Source organism: Cicer arietinum, chromosome 2, assembly GCF_000331145.2.
Source record: "Cicer arietinum cultivar CDC Frontier isolate Library 1 chromosome 2, Cicar.CDCFrontier_v2.0, whole genome shotgun sequence".
NCBI lineage: Eukaryota > Viridiplantae > Streptophyta > Magnoliopsida > Fabales > Fabaceae > Cicer > Cicer arietinum.
The window spans coordinates 42165389-42189884 of NC_021161.2; the positions used below are offsets into that span (position 1 = coordinate 42165389).

At 28.9% G+C, this 24496-nt stretch overlaps 3 protein-coding genes and 1 pseudogene across 3 annotated transcripts; 1 reads left to right on the forward strand and 3 right to left on the reverse strand.

Annotated features, from left to right (window-relative positions):
* Nucleotides 1-1075: 1075 nt before the first annotated feature.
* On the reverse strand, nt 1076-1438 carry LOC101512549 (cysteine proteinase inhibitor 6-like). Its single transcript, XM_004503021.1, has one exon. The coding sequence runs from the start codon at nt 1436-1438 to the stop codon at nt 1076-1078; it is 363 nt and encodes a 120-aa protein (XP_004503078.1).
* Nucleotides 1439-3402: 1964 nt separating this feature from the next.
* On the reverse strand, nt 3403-8359 carry LOC101512224 (uncharacterized; annotated as a pseudogene).
* Nucleotides 8360-12292: 3933 nt separating this feature from the next.
* On the reverse strand, nt 12293-16306 carry LOC101511567 (helicase SEN1-like). Its single transcript, XM_004503020.1, has 7 exons — nt 16181-16306; nt 15159-15713; nt 13612-14859; nt 13192-13516; nt 12817-13075; nt 12511-12747; nt 12293-12383 (listed from the first exon to the last, which is right to left on the reverse strand). Exons 1-7 carry the CDS (start codon nt 16304-16306, stop codon nt 12293-12295), a joined length of 2841 nt encoding a protein of 946 aa, XP_004503077.1.
* A 3932-nt stretch (nt 16307-20238) lies between these two features.
* On the forward strand, nt 20239-21945 carry LOC101511246 (uncharacterized). The gene is made up of 4 exons (XM_004503019.4): nt 20239-20446; nt 20537-20612; nt 21426-21598; nt 21685-21945. The coding sequence occupies exons 1-4, from the start codon at nt 20331-20333 to the stop codon at nt 21770-21772; spliced, it is 453 nt and encodes a 150-aa protein (XP_004503076.1). The 5' UTR covers nt 20239-20330; the 3' UTR covers nt 21773-21945.
* The last annotated feature ends 2551 nt before the right edge of the window (nt 21946-24496 follow it).

The following is a 24496-nucleotide window of genomic DNA, read 5'->3' on the forward strand; positions in this document are numbered from 1 at the left end:
TTTTTTTTTTTGAATTTTTGTATAAAAAAGGATATCATTGTTGAAATTTTAAAACATAACATATCAAATTGTCACTTAAAATTAAAATAAAGGACCAAGTCGGGAAAAAGAAAAGATAAAGGACTAAAATGTTACCTGAAATTAAGTTAAGGGACCACAAATGTAATTTTGCCTTAGTTTTATTACAATTTAAAATATTAATTTAAATATTTCAATTAATATTATTATACATTATTTTAATTTAAATTTAAAATAAAATTGAACTTAAATTTGTATAACAATAATAAAAATTACAAAAAGATAACATTAATAAAATTATTATTATTAATAAATTAAAAAGAAGTTTTATCAATTAATAAAAAAGGTAACAATCATAAATTTATTATTATTAATAAAAAATGTAACGATTATAAATTTATTATTATTAAATTAAAAAAGTACAATTTTTTGTTGAGACGACGATATGTTGACACAACTACTCCAAAAATGAACTCGCCAAAAACTGAATTTTATTTAACTAGACGAAACAACGTATTTAGATACCATTGGGATTCTCTTATCTCCTTTCAAAGACACCAACAAAACTCATACTGATACAATGTGAATGGAAAACTTATATTTTTTCCATCTATAAACAAAATACTTGGAGTTTAAATTCAGACAATTTAATCTCAATTTTCATAAAATATTTATTGTAAAAGAAGTCGTTTTGCTAATATCAGTCTTTGCAATTATTCTTTAAGTCCTAATACAAATGTCGATATTACCGAATTCAACTCTATCACCTCACAATTATATGAGTTAATTATGATAGAATTTACTATTTTTTTTGTGTGTATGCAATTATTTTTGTGATCGTGATGTTGTTTGATTTGGTGATTCGAAGTATACTTAATCTACATCCTGAAAACAAAATTTTGATATAGGGATTCATTTATAGGAAAAAGTAATCAATTTACTCAATGAATGACTAAACATTTATTTTATTCATGAATACCAAATTGAGATCCAATTTGTATATTAAACACAAACATTTATTGGTATAATTAGAAGCCATAGAAGATTATTGAATTATTTAATGAACATAAGTTTCAAAGGCAACAAGCTTAATGGAGTGATTTGATTCATTCTCATTTACGAGTGCATCATATTGGTTTGAAATTCCGGAAGCGTTGGTGGCAGAAAAGATGAGGTAGAATTGGTGGACGTCATCTGGAAAATAATATTCAGCTTTGAGGATTTTCTCGAACTTCAACTGATCCTTACCAGTTTGCTTTACATGCTCGACAACGGCGAAATTTCCCAAATCGGCCAATTTTGGGTTGTTCACGTCTTTGATAGGTAAGAAAACGCTTGGCAAAATTATATTCGCTGTTGTTGTAGATGCCAACAAAACAACCATTAGAACACCAAGGGATTGGATTTGAACCTTCATCATTCTTCTATTGTTAACTGTTATCTTTTCAAACTGTGCTGCTGTGAGTTAGCCTCACTCAATTATCTTCTTATATATACACTCACATGTAATAAAATATATATAAAATTTTGATAAAATACTTTTTTGACTCTTTTTATTTTTATATATTTTTGGAGGGAAACTGTGTATATATATTATAAATCAGTCAAAATAAAACTATTGAAAATTAATTAAATTAAGTCAAAATTTTATTCTTTTTGTTGTATTTTATAACAGGGAGGGACACATTGTATTTAAGTTTATAGTTTTTGAATTTATCAAAATTTTGAATATATTTTTAAATATGTTTTTTGTTAGTAATTTCATAGACTTTAATGATTAATCAAAAATGAGAAGTAAGTTAATTAATTAAAGACACATTTAAAAACAAAAGTGATTAAACACGTTATAATAACTCTCACATATTTATTTTACAAAAATAAAAAGCATATTGGAGACTCAATATATAGTATAAATCTTTCTCTTTATGATATAATTTTTGTTAGTGTATTATGTACTAAAAAATATTAATTTTTCAAAATTAAATGTAGGTACTTTCCCATATTATATGTAGGATTGTCTCTGTTTTGTAGGTTCTTTCCACTAAATTCAATCCTATTTGAGACAATATCAAATGCTAAAAAATGTTGATGCATATGTTTGTGAGAATTATAATAGATGCATCTAATAAATCAAATTATGGTAATTTCGTGAAGACTGCATTCATTCAATCCGGTCAAAATAGTGTATTACATTTAAATAATATCAATATATCTAATTATAAGTACTATTCGAGGGAAAAAATTGTTTTATTTTTTAATACTTTTTAAATATATATTTTATTAATACTATTAATTTATTTTTGAATATAAAAAAGGAAGATTTTTCACAAGACTATGAACTTATATGCCCAACAATCTCTTTCTTTTTTTTATAAATTCAAAGATTATAATAGTTAAAAGAGATATATGATGCCTACTCTCCTCAAAATTTATGGATCCCTCTTTACTACAAAATACAACAAAAAAATATGACTCAATTTATTATTATTTTTTTCAGGTGACTCAATTTATTATTATTTTTCAGGTAACATTTGACTTTATTATTATTTTTTCAGGTCAACAAAAAAAATTTCAGGTGACTCAATTTATTATTATTTTTTTCTTCAAAAATACATAGTTATTTTCACCAATTTATAAAAGGAAGCACAATCTAGAAAACAAAATAAAATAAAATTTTATGATAAGTTTTAATACATTAAATAAGATTAATTCGTTTTTTAATGAGTAAAATTTTATTTTACTTTTAATTATTGTTTGAGACGGATGAAATATCTTATCAAACATCCCCAAATTCAACAAATTAGATTAAATCCTAATCTAAAACGCTTACGCACAAAACAAGTAATTGAATAAATGATTAATGAATTTCTGTTAAAGATAAATTATTTGAGAGAATTTGAATTTGAATTTGAATTTGAATTAAAATAAGTTTTAATCAGACTTTATTTGCCTCTCAAATGTTACTAGCTACAACGGTATTCCTAATAAACACATTAGATAAAGATGGGACATTGAATTGAGGTGAATGACTCATATTTTCTATAAAAAAATCTAAACAATGCTCTGAAATTTAAGCTTAGTAATTTAAGAATGTGAAATGATTTGTTTCAAATTGGGCTAAAATTTGATTGACTTTGGCTACATTATTAATTTGATGAAAACATAACATTGTTAAGTTATGTGATTGCAATATCAAACCTAAGTTTTACACTTATCACCACACATATTTTTAAATCAGATAATAGTTTAAGACAGGAAAATGTGGCGGATGTAGTCGAAATAGTGGTTACAATGTCAATGTCGATGCAGGGACAATCATGAACTAGAACAAATAATTCACCACAAAAAAGGTCGTTATAGATCAAATTAGTTCCACACATCCAATCAATCACCTAAAGGAACTAGTTGATGTTTTTGATCTGCCATCTAAACTTAGTTTCTTAAATGGAAACTCAGATTCTTCAAGTAGTTCAATCTCAAACAGGACATCTTTAATAGCTTGTGCCAATTTCTCATCTTCATGAGCATTATGATAACAATCTCTTCTCTCTTGGCATCAAGAACAACATTTCTCCAAACAGAGTCACTGTTAATTAAAGTAGATGCATTTCCTAGTATCCAAAGACAATATCTGCAAAAAAGTTAAAAACAAACTCAATTTCAACCAACTTGAAAGATGGAAGCAACTAAACAAAATGAACATAATAATTCATACCTAGCTCTAGTCATAGCCACATTCGTTCTTTGTCTATTAGAAAGAAACCCCACTTTTCCACTCCCATTAGATCTCACTGTAGATATTATGATTATGTCTTCCTCACCGCCTTGAAAGCCATCTACAGAACGAACACTAACAGAAAAATCTGTGTTAGAAATGGAAGTGTACTTCTTAACTTTCTCCTTGATTTCATAAACTTGAGCATTGTATGGAGATATGATTCCTATGCTAACTTTCTTCTTTGTCTTCAGAAACTCTGAAAAAGAAAATGAAGTTACACATTATATGAATGCATAATACATATAAAACAATAATGTTTTCTTATAAGATACCAGAAAATGAAATAACCTCTTCTAAGATTCTGAAGTATTTCACAGATAACAGCAACCTCAACCATGTTCTTCAAACTGTGTCCACGACCGAATTTCTCTTTACCCTCAGCTATGTTAATAAAAGAATAAGAAGAATACATTACACCTTCAAGGAAACTCTTATCATAGCTTTGTTCCATGACAATGGCAGCATTAGAAAGCTTATCTTCATAGAACTCTTTGCATGGGAATAAGCTAATTGATGGATGCATTCTATACTGAACATTAAGCATTTGTCTTTTGTATCCCAACATTACCAGCCTCTCAAACATACTTCTTCCAAATTCACACTTGTCAGCAATCTACAAAATATAACAAATTCAAATACATTATTCAACAATCTTTAACTAAGGCAAATATTTCAGAATCAATTAGCAGGTACCTTGCTTTTGACTAATGCTGGAAGCTGTCTCTCATCACCGATAAGAATGCAATGGCGAAGACCTGGAAGCAGCAATGGAATTGTTGATTCACATTCTTTTAGCTGTGCAGCTTCATCAATTACTAAAAATTTCACTTCTGCCATTCCTTCTTTGTACAGTTTACTAGAGCTTGAAGCAGTACATAAAATTAGACATGCTTTTGACAAGCAAAATTTTTCCACTTCACTTTTCATATATATAGGAGGAAGATAAATTAACATAGATAGCAAACTTAGAAGGCTAAGACACTCATCCCTTTTATCAGTTAATGATCCAAAGCAATCTGAAACATATTGTTCTTCAAAATCATAGAGAGTTTCATTGAATTTGGCTTGACTCAATGAATTTTCAAAAGACTCAAACAAATCAGGAGCTTTTAACATAACTATCACGGTTTCAAGTGAAATAAAAGATTTTGGTAAATGAGTGTACAATGCATGATTTAAGAAATTAAACACTCCTCTTAAATCACCAAATCTTTGCTTAACAAATTGCTCCATTGTCATAACACATGCATTCTTATCATACTCATCTAATTGGTATATCTGTGCAATCTCTTTCCATGCCTTCTGTACATATCCCTCAAATGTAATAGGACAATCATCCTTATTTTTAGCCATAACAAAATCATCTTGAGATAAATCACCCTTCTTTAACAAATCTTGTTCTCCATAGCCTTTAAGCAACTTGGTAAAGTGTGAAAATAAGGTTTCTGTGCAAAGCTTTATATCTTTTCTTAACTCCAAGAATCTTCGTTTTACAAATTGCTCCATTGTCATGATGTTTTTCTCTTTCTCATTGATACCATTTTCATTAAGCTTTAAAAGCTTTTTCCATTCCTCATTCCCCATCTCTTGCGAGTATGCACGATATGAACGATATGCACATATCTCCAATAAGTATTGCTCTTGAGGGTCTCTAAGCAACTGTCTCATTGATTCCAAAGTATGCTTCCATCCAGTTGTTGGACAAAAGCATTCCATGAGGCTTTTGACTCGATTCTCAAGAAAAATATTTTCAAGACCCGGATGACAATCTATTTTCATTCTCTTACTATTGCCAAAGAGCACAATATCACTGAGACCAAATGTATCATGCTTAAGTGAATCCAAAACTAAACTATACAATCGAATTGCAACTTGCAATATTGCTGTATTCGTTGGAGCACAAGTCAATGTTGTGGTTTTTAACTTGAGTAGAGAAAATAACAAGCATGCAACTGTCTTTGTTTTTCCAGTCCCCGGTGGTCCTCATATAAGTTCGGTTTTACCATGACAACAATTTATCATATCAACACTGCTCATAACAGCATCTTCTTGTGATTCATTCAGATTCTGAGAAAGAATCACTCTGTCTTCTTTGATTAATAAAGCTTTACTATTTTTTTCTGACAGGCAAAGATTACAATTTTCTCCACTCTGAAATATAAAGCAAGCACTAAACAGGTTACCTTCATATATATAGAACTACAAAATAAAAGAGTAAGTATATATAATTCCAAACTAGTACTACAACATGTAAGCACTTAGGTAGTTATAAAAAAAATAGATGAGCTATCAAACACTGACACATACACCAACACTCGCAATGAATACTAGACAAGACATAGATGCTAATAATGTTGAACTCTTTAGCCATAAACTATTATATATTATTTGACCCTTAGTTTATTGGCTAATTATATAATGACCCCAACACACTTTATTAATTAATTACATATGTGACCCATAAATCTTACAAATAATAATAATCATAAAAAAACTATAAATAAGTGATTGAATATAACACATCAATGTAGTGAGGTGTTGGAGAATAACACATGTCAGACATCAGATAGGCTTCCAACGCAAGGAGTTGGTGCACTAGAGAGAAAACTACGATATGATTACGCACAATAAAATAATACTCTCGAATGTCATATAGACAATAAGAATATCTGAAAAATTGATGTAACTATTCATAATTTTTAACCAGATAAATCAATTTTTCAACATAATTTTTTCATATATTTCATTTCAAAATGAAATATAAAGTAACATAAAAAACAAATCATAAGAGACGATGTAGTGATTCTTACATTGAGATGAGGTCGCAATACATTTTGAATAATTTTTCCATCTAACGCGGATTTCAATGCTTCCCAAATCCGTACATTTGTAGTCATGTTCATAAGATGAATTGCATACAGTTTCTGTTTTTCATTATCCATCATACCAGATTCAAAATCTGTGCTAATGCATTGGTTAGAACGAACTAGGATTTTATCAGTTAATACACAAGTTAATTTATTATCGTATATTGGACCATGGACAAAAGCAATATGGTACGGAATTTTGGGAGTGTCAAACTTCAAGTCATCAATATTTTTGGGCCTAATATCAGTGAACAAAATGAGATCACCAAACTCAGGTTCATATTTTCCATCAACATTTGTACAACTTATCTCATAGAACAAGGAATTGGGAAGCTGGAAACGATCCTTGTCTCTTTTAAGTTTCAATAATTCACAGAAAGGTGCTCGAGCCACACCTAATAAACATGATGATAAATCACTGTGAATTTCCTCAAGCAATAGAGGAATAAAGGATTCCTTGTAATCATTTATTGAATCAAATGTATCTTGAATTTTTTTCACCTGAGAGAAAACAAACATTTCAAGTAATAATTAACAATAACTTTACATTAAGCAATTCAATAATTTTCAACTGTAAGGGTATGTTTGGATGGAGGTTTGTAGGTAAGGAGAGGGGTGTAACTATTTATTGTGTGAAATTAAGAAATGTTTTTAAGAATAATTAAAATCTTGTTTGATAAAATTAAGTGATAGATGATAATTTATAGTTGGTAGATTTTAAGTTAATTAAATTATTTGATAAAATTAACAGTTTAATTATCTTTAAGATGAAAAAAGACATAAAAATATTTTTTAATTAAAAATATCTTTTATCAATTAAAGCTTAAAATCCCTTGAAGATAGTAATTTAAAATTTACGGACTGATACATATTTTTTATATTTTTATCTAATTTATTTTTAAATTATAATAAATAAATTATAAATAATAAACTTGAATTTTAGTTACAATAATAAGATTAAAATTAGAACGAAACATAACAAGCTATTATAAATTCATAAACTATTTGAATTAGTTTATAGAAAAACGCTACAAGTTATATGGTCATAAATAACTATTATAAGCTCATAAATAATTATTATCAAACCGAGTTTATAACTTATAAACAATAAATTGATTTTTTGGCCTTACCAAATAGAGCTATAGTATTGTCATAAATCATGTTATTTTTTTAAAATATTAAAAATATCAAATATATATTAAAATATAAATTTAATATTCAAAAGATTTAAATCTTCAAAATCTCCCTCCCAAATAGACCCTGTATTTACTGTGATGCCAAATTAATATTCCTAAACAAAATTACAACAAAACCAGAGTTAGATAATCTACATCAGCTACAAAGTAAAACCATTAAACTATAGGATTTAGAGATAGAAATGTTTGGTTTTTATCATCATTTATAGGGTTAGAATTGGCTACAAATGGTGATACAAAAAATTTGCAATTGACAAAAAACTTACAAGGAGATGATATGTTTGGATTGAATAACTATTTAATTAAGAGAAAAATAACAGAACCTTGTTTGTGTAAAGATATTCATTCATAACATCTTTGAAAGTCCATGAAAATACAATATTTAAAAGCTCGACAACTTCTTGAATTTCCTTATCACTTTCATTAGCAGTCTTCACCATCTTTGTCTCCTTAACAACTTCTTGAATTTCCTTATCACTTTCATTAGTAGTATTCTCCATCTTTGTCTCCTTAAAAGTCGCCTAACTAAAGAATAAAGCATAAGAAAAACAAATTAATCACTGATCGTTTATCTTTATAACATAGACTTGAAAATCATTAGTAGTTGTTAACGTGCATATGTAGTAGAAGTATACTATACTTACATGCAAAAGAATTCAGAAAATGAAGTAATTTGAAGTATGTGCTTATATATCGCACAATATGAAAGGTTAGCTTCATGTACACTTATATACTAATTGGTGATATGTGAATGAATGAGAGAGAGAATTTTATTGATTAACGTAGTTAATTAATGAAAGCGCGAAGGAGTACATAAAAAGGTGCACTAGGGTGCTTTTTCTTCATAGGAAATTACATTACGTAAATGTGCATTGTTTTCTTGAGTTCTATAAGTGCAACTGGTTAATTTCGTTTCCATATGTACTGTGCATTTTTTTTATTCTATTCATATCTTCGATATGGATGACTTTTTAACCTCCACGCCCACACTCAATGGGAGATGAGTTTAATCTTTTTTATATCCCTCCCCCACTACAAAAATTAATATTTTTTATATTAAAAAATATAATTGTTGTGTTTGAATTTATTTATTTATAGCATCAATAATTAGACTAAATAACAACATTCAATGCAATATGTAAAATTTCACTAATCAAAATAATAAAATAACAATATCTCAAAATTAGTTTAAATTTTTAATAAGTCACAATAATTTCACATTCTTTAAGTTCTTTAGAAGTGAAAATATCAATTCGAACAAAAGTTTCAAATCAACAAAAGAACTAATTCATCAAAACAACAAAATGTTCCAAATCATCAAAATTATAAAGTTCCTAATAAGCATTTTCTGTCAATCATCTTCAAGGCGGGAGTTGGCAATTGAAGTATAACCACTAATCAATAATTCACCTATATTAAAAAAATAAAAGTTAAATATTAACCTTTAACATGAAAAATTTAATACAAATGGCATAGAGAATAAAATACCTTCATCATCAAAAACCATTTTATTTAGTAAAATAGCAATTTCATTGTCCACTTTAGAATTCAAATCACTTATCAATATCAATATACCAATATAATCATTGATAATTTAAGATATACAAAATTAATAGCTTTTTCAAATATATTCAAATTTAAATGCATAATTTAAAAGAAATATTAGTCTTCTCAGCACTCCGTAGCCAAATGTTAGCACACATCAAAGCCTTTATGGTAGTCCAATAAAGTCAACTTCGATGAGGACTTTAGATATGCTCGTTGGTGTTGAATGTATATTTAGAAGCTAAAGTAGAAACATGAATTGTTAATACATCATTCAAAATTGTTTGGAGTGTTGTATACTTAACACAATTCAATTTCCACTACAACAAAATATCAAAATTTGAACTTCTTAGTAAAACTTCCTCCTCTAAATAAACATCCAACATCCTCAACATTACTAACATGCGCATCCAACATTTGAGAATCACTACTAGAATCATTATGTATTTTCAATTGATATTCATAAAGCAAATCATAACACAACTGTCAAATGGACTTAACCTGCCCATTAGCATCATTCTTAACATAATAATATTAAAACAACTTTACTTTGTACCTAGAATTCAAAACATCACCAACCAATATTATTTCATGAACCACATTCCAATATTTTTCAAATTTCCCAACATGTTCTCTGTCATTTTTTTATCAATGCAACAAAGAATTTAATCCACTCATTTATTGCAATTCTAATAATACAAATCTTAGGAAAATATAAAATGGAAGTTGGATATTTAGTGATAGAATCGAACAATTTCAATCTTCCACAAATATAGTTTGCAAATTTTCAAAGCAAAAGTGTAGGAAAACAAGTGTGGGTATCTCATTTTTTTATAGTATTTCTACAAGGAGCTTGAAATAATGGTTGGAGAAAGATTGAGTATCTCCTAAAACCAATATGTTCCGCTATTAAAAGTGGATACTCATGCAAAATAAATGTATGTGCAAGCTCTTTCCTAGCATTTTCAGCATCATAAATTTCAGTCTCCAACTTCTTTTTACCATGCAAGGCCTTAGCGGTAAGAAATGTTTGTCTTTTATTCTGCTTCAACGTAGCCAAGCATGGACTACATATTTTCATATTTTCGAGCAAGCGCGACGTCTCATCTCTTGTTCTCCCACCAAGTAATTTCTTGCAATAATTACATTTAGCTTTATCTTTTTCATCAACTTTGACCTGTGTAAAATGATCTCATACTAAAGGTGTTCATGGTGCAAAAATTTAACTTAATTAGACAACATTAATGGTTTGTTTCAATTATTAACAATCACTTTCGAATCAAGTCCAGTGTAGTTATGAACCGCATTATATATATAAACTAATTTAATATTTTAAACAAGTTTTTAGTTAAAATAAGTTTCAAACTAGTTCTTCAAGAAATAAATTTTGAAATTCTTTTGACAAAAATTCAAATTTTTTCGAGAAAATTAGATGTAAAAAATATCCTAGTAAAAAAATTGGAAAAAATATTTCGAAATTTTTTTTACCAAATTTTTACGAGAAAAATAGATGTAAAAATTTCCAGTTAAATTTTTTTTCAAAAATTATTAAAAAAAATTCCAAATTTTTCTCAAAAAAATGATTTAAATTCTTTTTTGATTTTTTTCAAGAAAAATAAAAGGTTTTGAAAATTTTTCAAAAAAAATAAATTTCAAAATTTTTCTAAGAACAAAAATCTTAATTGAGATTAAAAAGTTTTAAAATAATGATTAAACTAGTTTTTGAATAAAGTTTGCTTAAGTGATTTGTTTTGAATATGTGGTACAATTCTTCGACCATTTAAATGATTTAGTTTTTTTTTTTTTTTTTACAGTGTAATCCAATTTATCAGTACGATCCAATTAACTATATATTTTGCACACTTCTATCATATACAATATTTTTAAGTTGATTGGGACAACCATCGACTTTCAATCATAGTTGGTTGATGTGAACTTTCTTCTAAAATAAGTTGACATGGTAGTAGTTGAGATGTGTCATCAATTTCTATGTTTATATTATGCAAAGTTACACAAAAAGACTAATTAAATTCATGAATTCATAAAAGTTTTGATGAGTAGTAAAAATAAATAAAATATTTAAATTATTCATCAATTGTCTCATTTATCATCATACATCCAAAAAAACTATATTTAGATTAGTCTAATTTCTAAAACTAAATTTGACATTAACAAATTAATAAGATTTAAACCAAAATAAATCAAGAATCACATACAAGTTTAATCAAAATAAATATTGTGTTATAAACTAGAATAAGTGATTTTTTTATATACTTAGTTTTTACTTTTGCAATATATTTACTTTAGTACAATTTGTTTTCTTTGTTGTCTTTGTGCGACGTTATTTTGGTTTACCGTCTTAGTACGATACTATTTTGGTTGTCATTGTAATGCATTGTCTGTTTAGTTCAAATTGAAATATCAACTTCAATCAAAAACAAATTCAATAAATAATTTTTAACATTTTCAACGTTACAACTCCTGAAGCATTAATATTCCAGACACTACAATTTTATTATATTTGTAGGTTTTAACAAAATAATAGATATTTTGTTTTGATTTATGTATTAATTAAGCTTTATTTTACACAAGTGCAATTGTTCAGAATCATGAATTGATATCATTCAAAAAATATGATGCATTGATCAAATTTCGATAAGTTGTCATCTTCTAGTTCAGTGTGTTTGATCATATTCATACCAGAAAAGTATGAACTCTAACATGAGAACATGAATTGAAATAGGCCAAAACTTTAGAGCACAAAAACATCAAAAGAAGGAATTATGTTTGATATAAGTTACTAATTGCAAACTTAAATAGCAAAAAGCATATGTCTATTCATTGTACACAAGTTTGAATCTTAGAGAAAAGTTCATGATAAATGTAATTCACAACAGTTCTTCAACGTCTTCCCTAAGCGACCGAACACCCCGCAAGTGATTCACCAGTTTCATGCTTGGCCCCCTAAGTTTCATTGGTCTGCCACAAAAAATATTGTGAGTTACATTACATAAATATTAAGTTCTCATATTAGCATTGTCACAAAATACATAAATGCTAGTTATAACATCTTGCATGAATAGTTCAGAGATACGGTTCAAATTACCTAGTGGAAGTAGCCGTTCTTTCTGTTATTTCACATAGACTGAGTTTCTTAAATGATGACTCAGATTCTTCAACTAGCTCAAGCTCAAACAGGACATCATCAATAACCCGACCCAATTTCTTGTCCTCATCAACATTATGGTAACAATCTCTTCTCTTAGCATCAAGAACTATGTTTTTCCAAATAGAGTCACTATTCATCAGAGTAGTTGCATTGCCTAATATCCAAAGACAATACCTGCAAACAAAAATTAACTCAGTTTCCGACCAAGTTAGAGTCTGCAAAACATTATAACATGAAAAATACCTAGCCCTTGTCATAGCCACATTTGTTCTTTGTATATTTGAAAGAAAACCCACTTTTCCACTCTGATTAGATCTAACAGTAGATATTATGATAATATCTTCCTCACCGCCTTGAAATCCGTCAACAGATCGAACACTAACAGAGAAGTCGGTATCAGAAACCGAAGTGAACTGCTTAACTTTCTCCTGAATTTCATGAACTTGAGCATTATATGGAGATATGATACCAATGCTAACCTTCTTATATGTCCTCATAAACTCTGCCAAAAAAAAAACAGTTCTTAAATATATCAATGCATATTAAAACTGAAGAAGCCATATTAAATATTAGTTAATGAAAGACATAATTAAGAAACATGAGAAAAGGAATAACAACCTTTTCTAAGGTTTTTAATTATCTCACAAATTACAGCAGCCTCTACCATGTTCTTCATACTGTGTCCACGGCCGAGTTTCTCCTTACTCTTAGCTATGTTAATAAAAGAATAAGAAGAATACATTTTTCCTTCAAGGAAACTCTTATTATAGCTTTGTTCCATGACAACAGGAGCATCAGAAATTCTTTCATCATAGAACTCCTTGCATGGAAACATGTTGATTGAAGGATGCATTCTGTATTGGACATTAAGCATATGCTTCTTGTATCCTAACATTACCAGCCTCTCAAACATACTTCTTCCAAATCCACAATTATCAGCAATCTAAAAATATATAGTTTTAAAAATATTAAATAACAATCTTCAATCATTAAATTTTTTTCAAAATCCAACAAAAAATGAAATCAATGATCAAGTACCTTGCTTTTCACTAAAGCTGGAAGTTGTCTCTCATCACCTATAAGAATGCAATGTTGAAGACCTGGTAACTGTAATGGAACTGTGGATTCACATTCTTTTAGTTGAGCTGCTTCATCAATAACTAAAAATTTCACTGGTGTCATTCCTTCTGTATAAAGTTTTATAGAACTAGACACTGTACATAAAACTAGACATGCATTTGACAAGCAAAACTTTTCTATGTGACTTCTTCCATTGAGTTCAGGAAGCAAAATTGAACTTGAAAGCAAACTTAGTATTCTAAGGAACTCATCTATTTCAATGCTTGATGGTTCAAAGCAAGCAGGAATACTTTCTTTTTCACAATCATCAAAAGTTTCCTTGAACTTGGATTGATGCAAAGAAATTCCTATAGACCTTAGCAATTCAAGAGCTCTAAACATTTTTTTCACTATTTCAACTGAAATGAAAGATTTTGGCAAGTGTGTATATAATGTTTGTATTAAGAACTTGAGTTTCTCTCGTAGCTCACGAAAACTCTTCTTTACAAATTGCTCCAACGTCAACGAACTTTCGCTGTTATCAACCACATCCGATTGATATTTCTCTGCAATGTCTTTCCAAAAATTCTGCACATATTCCTCAAATGTCATAGGATCATCATCACCATTAGTTTGCTGGTATGCGCGATACACATAACTATTCTTTTCCAAAACATACTCTTTAAGGGACTGATGGCCAAGCTCTGAAAAATAGGCTTTTCTGGGATCCTTAAGAAACTGCATCATGGATTCCAAAGTATGCTTCCATCCAGTTAATGGAGCAAAACACTGCATGAGGTTATTTACTCGAATATCGAGGAAGATATCTTCAAGACCAGAATGAGAAGCTAATTTCATTCTTTTAGAATTGCCAAAAAGCACAATGTCTGCTAAACCATATGTATCATGTTCAAGTGAATCCATAACTATACTATGCAACCTAGTTGCAACTTGCAACACTGCAGTATTTGTTGGAGCACAAGTTAATGTTCTGGTTTTTAATTTGAGTAGAGAAAATAACAAGCATGCAACTGTCTTTGTTTTGCCAGTCCCTGGTGGGCCCCATATAAGTTTGGTATTAGCATGACAACAATTTATCAAACTAACACAGCTTGAAACTGCTTCTGCTTGTGATTCATTCAGATTCTGAGCAACAATTATGTCCTTTTCAATGAAAGAAGCTTGACTATTTGATCTTGAACTGCAAATTTGGCAGCATTCTCCTCCCTGAAATAAAAACCATTATAAAAGTTAATTTCCTAATTAGCTGCTAAAATAACAAACCCATAAGCATAATACAATAGTACTCATAGTTCCATATGGCATAACCATTGAAAATGTTCTTGAATATATGAACACGACTAGATTTTACTTATCTCTCGGCCAAACTGTTGATTACCAGAGCCCTTTTCCATGAGAAAAAAATAATGCATTTCAAAGTAACTTTTCATGCAGTAAAAGTAAGGAGAGAGTAATTATGCAGAAAAAAATTCAGAAAAAGAAATAATCAAGTGATTGTTAATTACATTAAGCCCAGGCTGCAAAACATTTTTAATGATGTTAAGATGTTCTCCCTCCAACTGCGAGTTCAACGCTTTCCAAATACGAACATTTGTCGTCAAGTTCATCAGATTAACTGCATATAATTTCTGATTGTTGGTTTTGGTGAAGTCAAATTCAATCATGAGTTTTGATGACATTACTAAAATTTCACCAGAAAACTCATCTTTAGAGCCAACAACATAAGCAACATTGTAAGGACATTTGTTTGTATTCAAGTCATCAACTCTTTTAGGCTTCATATCAGTGAAAGCAATTAGATCACCAGCTTCTGGTTCATATTTTCCAAAATCTTTTGCAAGTTCATCGGTTATACTCTTCACTTTTATTCTATAGAACAAATCTTTTGGAAGTTTGAATTGCGTACTGTCTCTTTCTATTTTCAAAACATGACAAAATGGAGCTCGTGACACTCCTAACAAGTTTGAATATAAATCTGAATGTGTTTCTTCTAAGAGTGGTGTAATGAAGGAATTCTTGTATTCCTTTGGTGACTTAAATGTCTCAGGAATCTTATTCACCTGTGAGAAAATAAACAAATGATATATATAGCCATAGATAAACATGTATAAATATTCTTTTTTCATGCATGGTTTAATAGACAGGAATGATTTTTCACATAAAATGGAAAACATGATAGACTTGATTAGTACTAAGTAGTTAGAAGTTAAAATAGAGTCCAATTTGTTTAGATTATGAAAAATTATTTTCACATTTTATAATTTATATATTATGTTTTAGAGATATTTAGAAAAAGTAGAAACTATTGTATTTATTTAACGTACTGAAAAGTATACTTTCTAAAAATACTATCTATAACAAATGATTTTCATGAAAAAAATACTCAACATTGAAATTCCTGTTTGTCCAATAATTATAAAAGCAATAAAATAAAAATGAATTTTAAAATTTCTAGGGACAAAATTCTTCTCAAGTGACAAATGCACATTTTCATTTGGAATGTTGAAAATGGGTGAAAGAAAAGAACCTTGTTTCTATATAGATTTTCGTTGAGAACATTTTTCAGAGTCCATGAGAATATATGATCCAAAAAACCAAGAATGTTATTATCTTTATCATCCTCACTTGCATGACTACTACTACTCCTCCACATTTCTTTGTTGATAACCTCTTTCTCAAACTCTAAAGCTATTTTTAAGAGAAGAAAAAAGAAAAACATAAAATCAGATAACAACAACAGTAATAATAGTAATAATAAGCATAAAAGACAACTTCATAATACATATATAAATACACAAACAAAACCTGGTGACTTAAAGGAATAAAAAACATCAAAATTAGTATGATGAAAGTGCATATATGCAAAATTAGTTCTCACTCTTTGAAACAAGGAAGAAAAACAGATACTCAATGATATTCAAGTTACTACAAAAATTTATATATAAATGATATGATGATATATCGCAAGAATATGAAAGGTTAGCTCCATGCACACTATTCCTGTCCAAAAAAATATTTCATGCGAAGGGGAGAGAAATTTATATTTAATTAAAGGAAGTATTTAATACTAAAGTACTTTCATAGGAAATGACAAGAAGCATGATGGATCGTTTTTCTTACTTGTACAACTCCTATAAGTTTCCAAGCTTTTTGTTTTTTTTTTGGTAAAAAGAAAATCAAGTAGTACATCTTCTTGATGGAAGGATATACAATAAAATTAACTTATATTTTATAGTTGATAATTATTAAGTAAATTAAAGTTTTTGATAAAATTAACGATTCAACTAATTTAAAATGTAAAATAATATAAAAGAGTATTGTTAATTAAAAATAAATTTTATTAATTTATATTTAAAATATTTTAAAAAAAATATTTAAATTTTATTTTTTATTAACTTTAAAATTTATCAATCTGATATACTTTTATTTATATATCTATTTTATTTATTTAAAATAAATAAAAAAATTATTTATTTTAAAATATTTATTAGTTTAATATTTAAATTATTTATAAATAAGTTAAAATTATAATAAATAAATAAATTATTTTATTTAAATTATTTTTTATTAAAATTATTTATTTTATATTATAATAAATAAATTATAAGGGGTAAAAACAAATTTTAGTTACAATAGAAAAAATAAAATTAGAAGAAAAAAACGATAAGTTATAAGATAATATGCAGCTTGAGTTACCAACCTTATTTGTAACTAATTGTCCTTAAAAATTTATATTTAATTTATTGCTTTTTAAAAATTCTAAATTTTTGTATGGAAATTCATTATATATTATATATTAAAGAAAGATAATTTGCTAACTAAGATTTAAGATTTCCCTCCTATAGTCCTAATTGTTCAATAATTCCGCCCAAATATGCCACCCAATTCTTCTATCTTCTTAATTTATGTAAGCCAAAAATACATTTTTAAGATTAGTTCAATTTTTATTTAGGTCATTTAAATTTATTTTTTTCTGATTTGATTCTTTAAATTACATTGTTCGAACTATTAACTTTTAAAATGTATTAAATTTACACATGCAATTAGATAAGATTTTTTTCTAAATTACTATAATCAAATATTAAAATTTAATCGAAATATTACAATAAGTTAATTATTCAAAACACTTTGCATATTAAGGAAATTAAATACATTGATTATATGAATAAACTTTTATTATTTTGTTTATAAGACTATACGTTGATTTAAATTATTGTAGAAAAATCAAAAAATCTATACAATTTATAAGATTTAATAAATATTTTCGAAATGATTAATATGAGACATATATTTTTGCAGTATTTTGAAGAGTTTCAATTTATAGTTCTTTAGAAATTTTATTTTTATTTTTAGTCTTTAATTATAATTTAATTATTGTCTATTTTTAAATAATTTTTTATACTAATATTTATGACATTATAATAAATTTCCTATAAAAATTTAAAACTTTTTAACAAACGATAAATTAACTATTAATTTTTAAATTTAAAAAACTTTAAAATTCATATTTAATTCATCATTTGAAGAAAGAAAATATTATTACTAATTAATTGCAATTATACATTTTACAACTGTCCTACGAGAATCAAACTCCCTCTCTTGTATGATTAAAAAACTAAATTTCTCCATTAAATTAGCACTTCTTAGACTAATAGACTACAAAATTGAAATTTAAAGATAATTTTCAAAATGAATACGAACATGTGAATTAACATATTTATAGTAGTCCAAAGGTGTCTATGTATCTAAGGTCATAAATATATCCACATATTGCTATTATTCCTCTTCGAGCACACAACTATTACTTCACATGTAATTATTTTTGAATGGTTCCAAGTGAAAACTCACATCTCTATAAAGATTTGAAAATTGGAGCATTCATGACCTCTGTATTTTCAACAAAATTGATGTCTTCTATCTTCCCATTTCTCTTGCTTGAATTTCTCTTTCTCTTTTGCTTTTCACTTCTCCCAATTGCTCATGCTTGTCTTTCGTATTTCTAATAAAGAGTATAATTCATTGAACTTTTGTTATGTTCAAAACAAATAATCCATGATGCATGTTTATAAGCATCGAAAATAAATTTTCCATAAAAACTTTTTTGACTTATCATACAACATTTAAACAATTATTATTATTGATAGGTATTTTAATAAATAAATAAATAAAATTTCTAATCATCGTAATTTGTAATCGTACGTTGCACGGGTTACACACTAGTGATTTTTAAGAGCGTCCACTATTGGAAATGAAGATAATATTAACAAGAGATTGTTGGGAATTATGATAATATCAATGAGAGTTAGTTGGTGTGAATTGAAAAAATAAGAAAGTCTTAAATAAGAGGTATGATACACACTAGTATTGTTTACACGGTGGAGGTATGCAATTGGGATGTACCTCAAGGGCTATTTAATTGTCATACCTCTACTGAGTCAACTTTCAACATCTCATTCAGTCTTCCTTTTTGATTTCGTGCATCTCGCGCATCTGTTCATTGTCCTATCAAAAACCTCGAAAAAATCAGAGTGCACGTTTATGTGGATCTGGTTTGGTGGATTGCACTTTTTTCTCTTATCTAATTGATGATTTTCTGTATAGATATATGGTTCTGCTCAGTTGAAAAAACACACTAAAAGTTCTTTGAAATCTAAGACTTCTCTTTGTTTCTCCCTTTTTGTTTTTTCTTCTCTTGCTTTTGAGTGATCGTAGTATCATATTACGAGTGACAGTCATTTGACTGTGATATTGAGGGTGTAATTCTAAAACGGTTTTCTACGGTACAATAGAACTTCGATATAGTGTAGCTGGGATGTTTTATTCTAAGGACTTCGTTGTTGATAGTTTGTCTCGCACAAATTCAGCAGTGCCGCAAAACGTCTTAAAGAGAACGACCTAGTTCGTGACTCAACTTAGTAATATTTTCAATGACGTAAATTAATTTTTAAACAGTCGTAGAAACTCAAAAGTAACATCCATTAATCCAACAAAGCTAGAGCCTATCTTTGTTAATAGCTTTTATGCAAGCAATGTTTATGTGGGTTAAATTGAACTAGATTAACTGAACACGAAGAAAAAACCAATACAAAATAAATGCCTATTAAATAAAACAATGACCTGCTATAACCTAAACAGCAATTAGTTCGCCTATGGACTCTTTTAAAAGAGACATATTAGGGGGACTCGAATTATTAAATTAACTTTCCAATTTGTGTCCATTTTTAAAATCTTTTCAATAGTTTTTTAAAAATATTTTCATATGCAAAATTTTGTAGTTATATTTCTCTTTATGCTTATAATTATTGTCCTCGAATTTTATATATTTATGCTCATTTATAATTTGAGTAAAAAAATTACTTTTTATAATTTGTTTACAAATTTTATAATAAAATCATTATTATATACTAAAATATAAATTTGATATGTGTTTGTATGTTCTATGTAGTGCACGGTAAAGCACTAATTTTTATAATATCTCAAATATTAGTACTAGTTTTTGTAATATTTTAAATATTATTTTAAAAATATACATTACTTAATTTTTTTTTTTGTTTCCATATTTTCCCAAGCACGTGTGTGAGGCTAAACATTGTGCTCAAATAGTTGTGTCAACGCAAGACTTCATCTCACATTGAATCCTTCGTCCATTCCAAAACTTCCCAACCCATCATCCAAAAATGACGAAACTGATTGAATTGTTGCCAAAAGAATATGGCTTTGTTGTGATAATTCTCGTTCTCTATTGCTTTCTCAATTTCTACATTACCTTTCATGTTGGCAAAGCTCGCAAGAAGTAAACGCTTTTATTTTCCTCCTCAATTTTTATTCTTACATACAAGTTCTGTTATTTTGCTTACAAGGTGTTTGTTGAAATTCTCCATAGGTACAACGTCTTTTATCCAACCCTTTATGCTTCTGAATCTGAAAACAAAGATGCCAAGCTCTTCAACTGCGTTCAGGTTTCCCTCTCTCGTTCTCTCTATTATATTGTTTTGATAATAATTGAGTGAAATTTAAGTAGAATGAATCCCTATTAATCAGAGTGATACTCACATGATTTTAGTTATCCTGGTAAATTTGATCCTATAGTAAAACTATATTGAAAAATAGGTGGATGCTACCGTAGACCACGTCGATCCAGTGTTGGTCCAATACTTATTGAGACTTAAACCAAACTCTAAAGCAAGGTCTTGATAAATTAAAAAAAAAAATAGAAGCCTTTTTAATACTGATAACAATAATTTACTGTAGTTTTGTTTAAATTCTAGATTTCTTGTTTTATGATATGCAAAATATTTTAATTAAATATATATGTCAATGGCTGTATCTTTTTATAATTATGAGGTTTTTTACTTGTTGCACTACTTAAACATTTCTATATTTTTTAGGCTAAAATATGCATGAAAAATTATTTATTTTTTGGAGGCCTCATGCTCTACCTTTGGCCTTTGGTCTATAGTAGAATCGGGTTTAACAGTTACTCGAAACTCTAACTACGATCGTCGACAATCTTAAGAAGTTTAAGTTTAACGACCCTCATCGTCTTTACGGCTGATACAATTTCAGAAAAACATAGTTAAGAGAGGAGCCTCCACTAAAGGTGGTCAACTTGATTGGGGAGATGCAATGGAACAATAGTATGGTCAACAAAAAACATTGTTATTGTTTTGTTTCTTGTTGTGGTGGTATAGTTGGTGAATGCAAGAATTTTATTATTTATTGGGTTGTATATGTGTTGTGTGATTATATTTTTTGTGTTTTGGTGAGTGCAGAGAGGACACCAAAACTCTCTGGAAACAATGCCAATATTCTTCATGCTCATGATTTTGGGAGGGTTTAAGCATCCCTCCATTTGTGCTGTCCTTGGAATAGTTTACACTGTTGCTAGATATTTCTACTTCACAGGCTATGCCACTGGCGAACCTAAGAACCGTATCAAACTCGGGTAATTAAAATTTTAATTGACCATAATTTTGTTTTTGTTTTTGTAAAACCATAAATTAGTATATAACTGAATTGGTATGCTGACAGGGGATTTTTTATGCCGGCGCTACTGGGGCTTATGTTGTGCACACTTTCATGTGGATGGAGTCTTCTAAATCAGCCCGCTAGCCACTGATTTGTATTGTTCTCTGTTTTGTTCTACTACTATTTTGATAATATGGGGTTTAGTGAGTTATTAAATAACATAGACTAAGGATTGCAAATGAATAATGCAGATTCAAAATTGTTGTGTGTGATATGGATATTTTTTGTGAACTTGTCTATTCTTCAACCAGATAGTTTGATCTATATGGACATAGTTTTGGAAGAGTTGGTAATGTAGTTCTCCTGCAAAAAATTGAATCTAGTTCTATTTGTGGAGTTTCCCCAATGAAATGTTGGCCCACCCCGTGTGAAAAAATCAAAAGTCTCGTTGTCGACTTGGGATTAGTTCCATAACAGTCCAAAGGATCTAAGTTGCAGTAGTACATTTGGCGTCTTGTGGTGGTCAAAAGCCCTAATTACAATATATCAACATAAAAAAGATAGTTTGATATATCCCCTGTTTTTGGTTTTACGTGGCGGATTTTCGAGTGTTAGCTTAAGTTTGGTTTCCCAATGGAAGTAGCAAAGTCACGGTGAATCATTGTGACTTTGCACAAACTACAGTCTATAGCTTTTACAAAATTAAGGTGGTTCACTGTGATTTTGTCAATCCTACCGGGACATCAAACGTACACTTAGTCTTACTTAGTAGGATCTAGAGGAAATTGGGTTGAAATGTAGACTAAGGTACAATGAATTTCAAGGATTTAAGACTTCAAATGTATCATACATGTATTCAAACCGGAGCTGCATCCTATTATCAAGCCATGATTTGCAAACTATATATTATCTAGACATCATATAGCTTATTAAGATTTATCAACTATGCTGCACATGAAAGAAAATTTTGTTTTCAGAAAGATAAACAAAGTAGTATAAATCATTGCACTTAGAGATTAGAGGACATTCATAAGCATGCTGCTGAATTATTTAGTTTAGAAGCACTTAAAGTTCATGCTTCAAGGAGCAAATGTGAATGATTGTCTTCTCATTTTAAGGCAACTTAATAAATGTTTGATTATACTTATAAATCTTACTCCTTTGATCGTATAATAAGCAAAAAATAACTTATTTCATACTGTTTAAGTTCAATGTTTGATTATACTTACAAATCTTACTTCTTTGATCGTATAATAAGTAAAAAATAACTTATTTCAAACTGTTTAAAATAAATGGTCGAGTTCATTTAATTTTTTCATAGTAAAAAAAAAGGGATTATGTAAATTGTGTAAGGCAGTAATAAGAAGTTCTAATGCAATGGATAAACTGTGTTAGTTTTTCCTTATTCAAACGCAAAGCTAGCTGGCTTTAAATAAGCCTTACAAGTAACTAACAGTAGAAAAACTAGGAATAATAATCCTAACAAACTAGAATAATTCAAATGCTTATTCAGCTCCTAAAAAATAGCTTATTAACTGCAACAATAGTAATAGACCTTAAAAGCAAAGACTAATTCCTAGTCAAGATTCCAACAAATTCCTCCCCTTAAACTGAAATGCTCATTGAGCATACAGTTTAATTTTCAAGTGGCTGTACTCCCAATGCCCTTCGAAGTGTCACAAACTGATTCAACTTCATTGGCTTTGTCATAATGTCTGCAACTTGTTCTTGTGTTCCACAGAAGATTAACTTAACTACTCCCTGATTTGAAAGATCACGTAAATAATGATATCTAACATCAATATGTTTAGTCCTTCGATGTAACACAGGATTTTTAGAAAGTTTGATTGATGAAGTATTGTCACAGAGAATGTCAATACACTCACAATTTTCAGCTCCAATCTGTTTAAGAACACCTTTCACCCAAACACAATGACAAGCACAGGAGGTAGCTGCCACATATTCAGCTTCTGTGGAGGATAATGTAACTATGGCCTGCTTCTTTGAGCTCCAACACACAGCTGCCTCACTTAGCAGAAAAACATAGCCAGAAGTACTCTTTCTGTCGTCCACATCTCTTGCATAATCACTATCAGTATATGCCAAAAGTTTCGAAATTTTTCTTCTGTAAAACAGACCAAAATCCAGTGTACCTTTTAAATACCTCAAGGCTCTTTTAGCAATCTGCATGTGTTTCTCCTTTGGATTAGCCATGTAACGTGAAATCAAGCACACTACATACATCATATCCGGACGTGTTGCTGTCAGATACATTAGACTGCCTACCAATTGCTTGTACAAGGTTGGATCAACATCTTCTCCATCTTCTCTTGTCAACACAGTTCCTGGCACTATTGGGTTTTTGACAGAATTACAGTTCCACATATTGAACCTTTCCAGAACCTCTCTTGCATATTTCTTTTGGCATAAGTGAATTCCATTTGCATTCTGACTTACTTCAACTCCCAGGAAGAACCTCATTTTGCCAAGGTCCGTCATCTCAAATTCTTTCTTCATTGATTGCTTAAACCTTGCACAAAATTCTTCATCATTTCCAGTATATATCAAGTCATCAACATAGAGACTTACCATGATTGCTCTTTCTTCTCTTCTTTTGATGAATAGAGTATGATCATGGCTACTCTTTGTAAATCCTTCTTTCTGGAAATAACTCTCGATTCTGCTAAACCATGTTCTTGGTGCCTGCTTTAGTCCGTACAAGGCTTTGTGCAGCCTATATACCTTGTCTTCCTCTCCATGCTTTATGAAGCCCTCAGGTTGATCTACATACACTTCTTCCTTCAGTTCTCCGTATAAGAAGGCACTTTTCACATCAAGCTGATACACATTCCATCCCTTTTGAGCTGCCACAGCC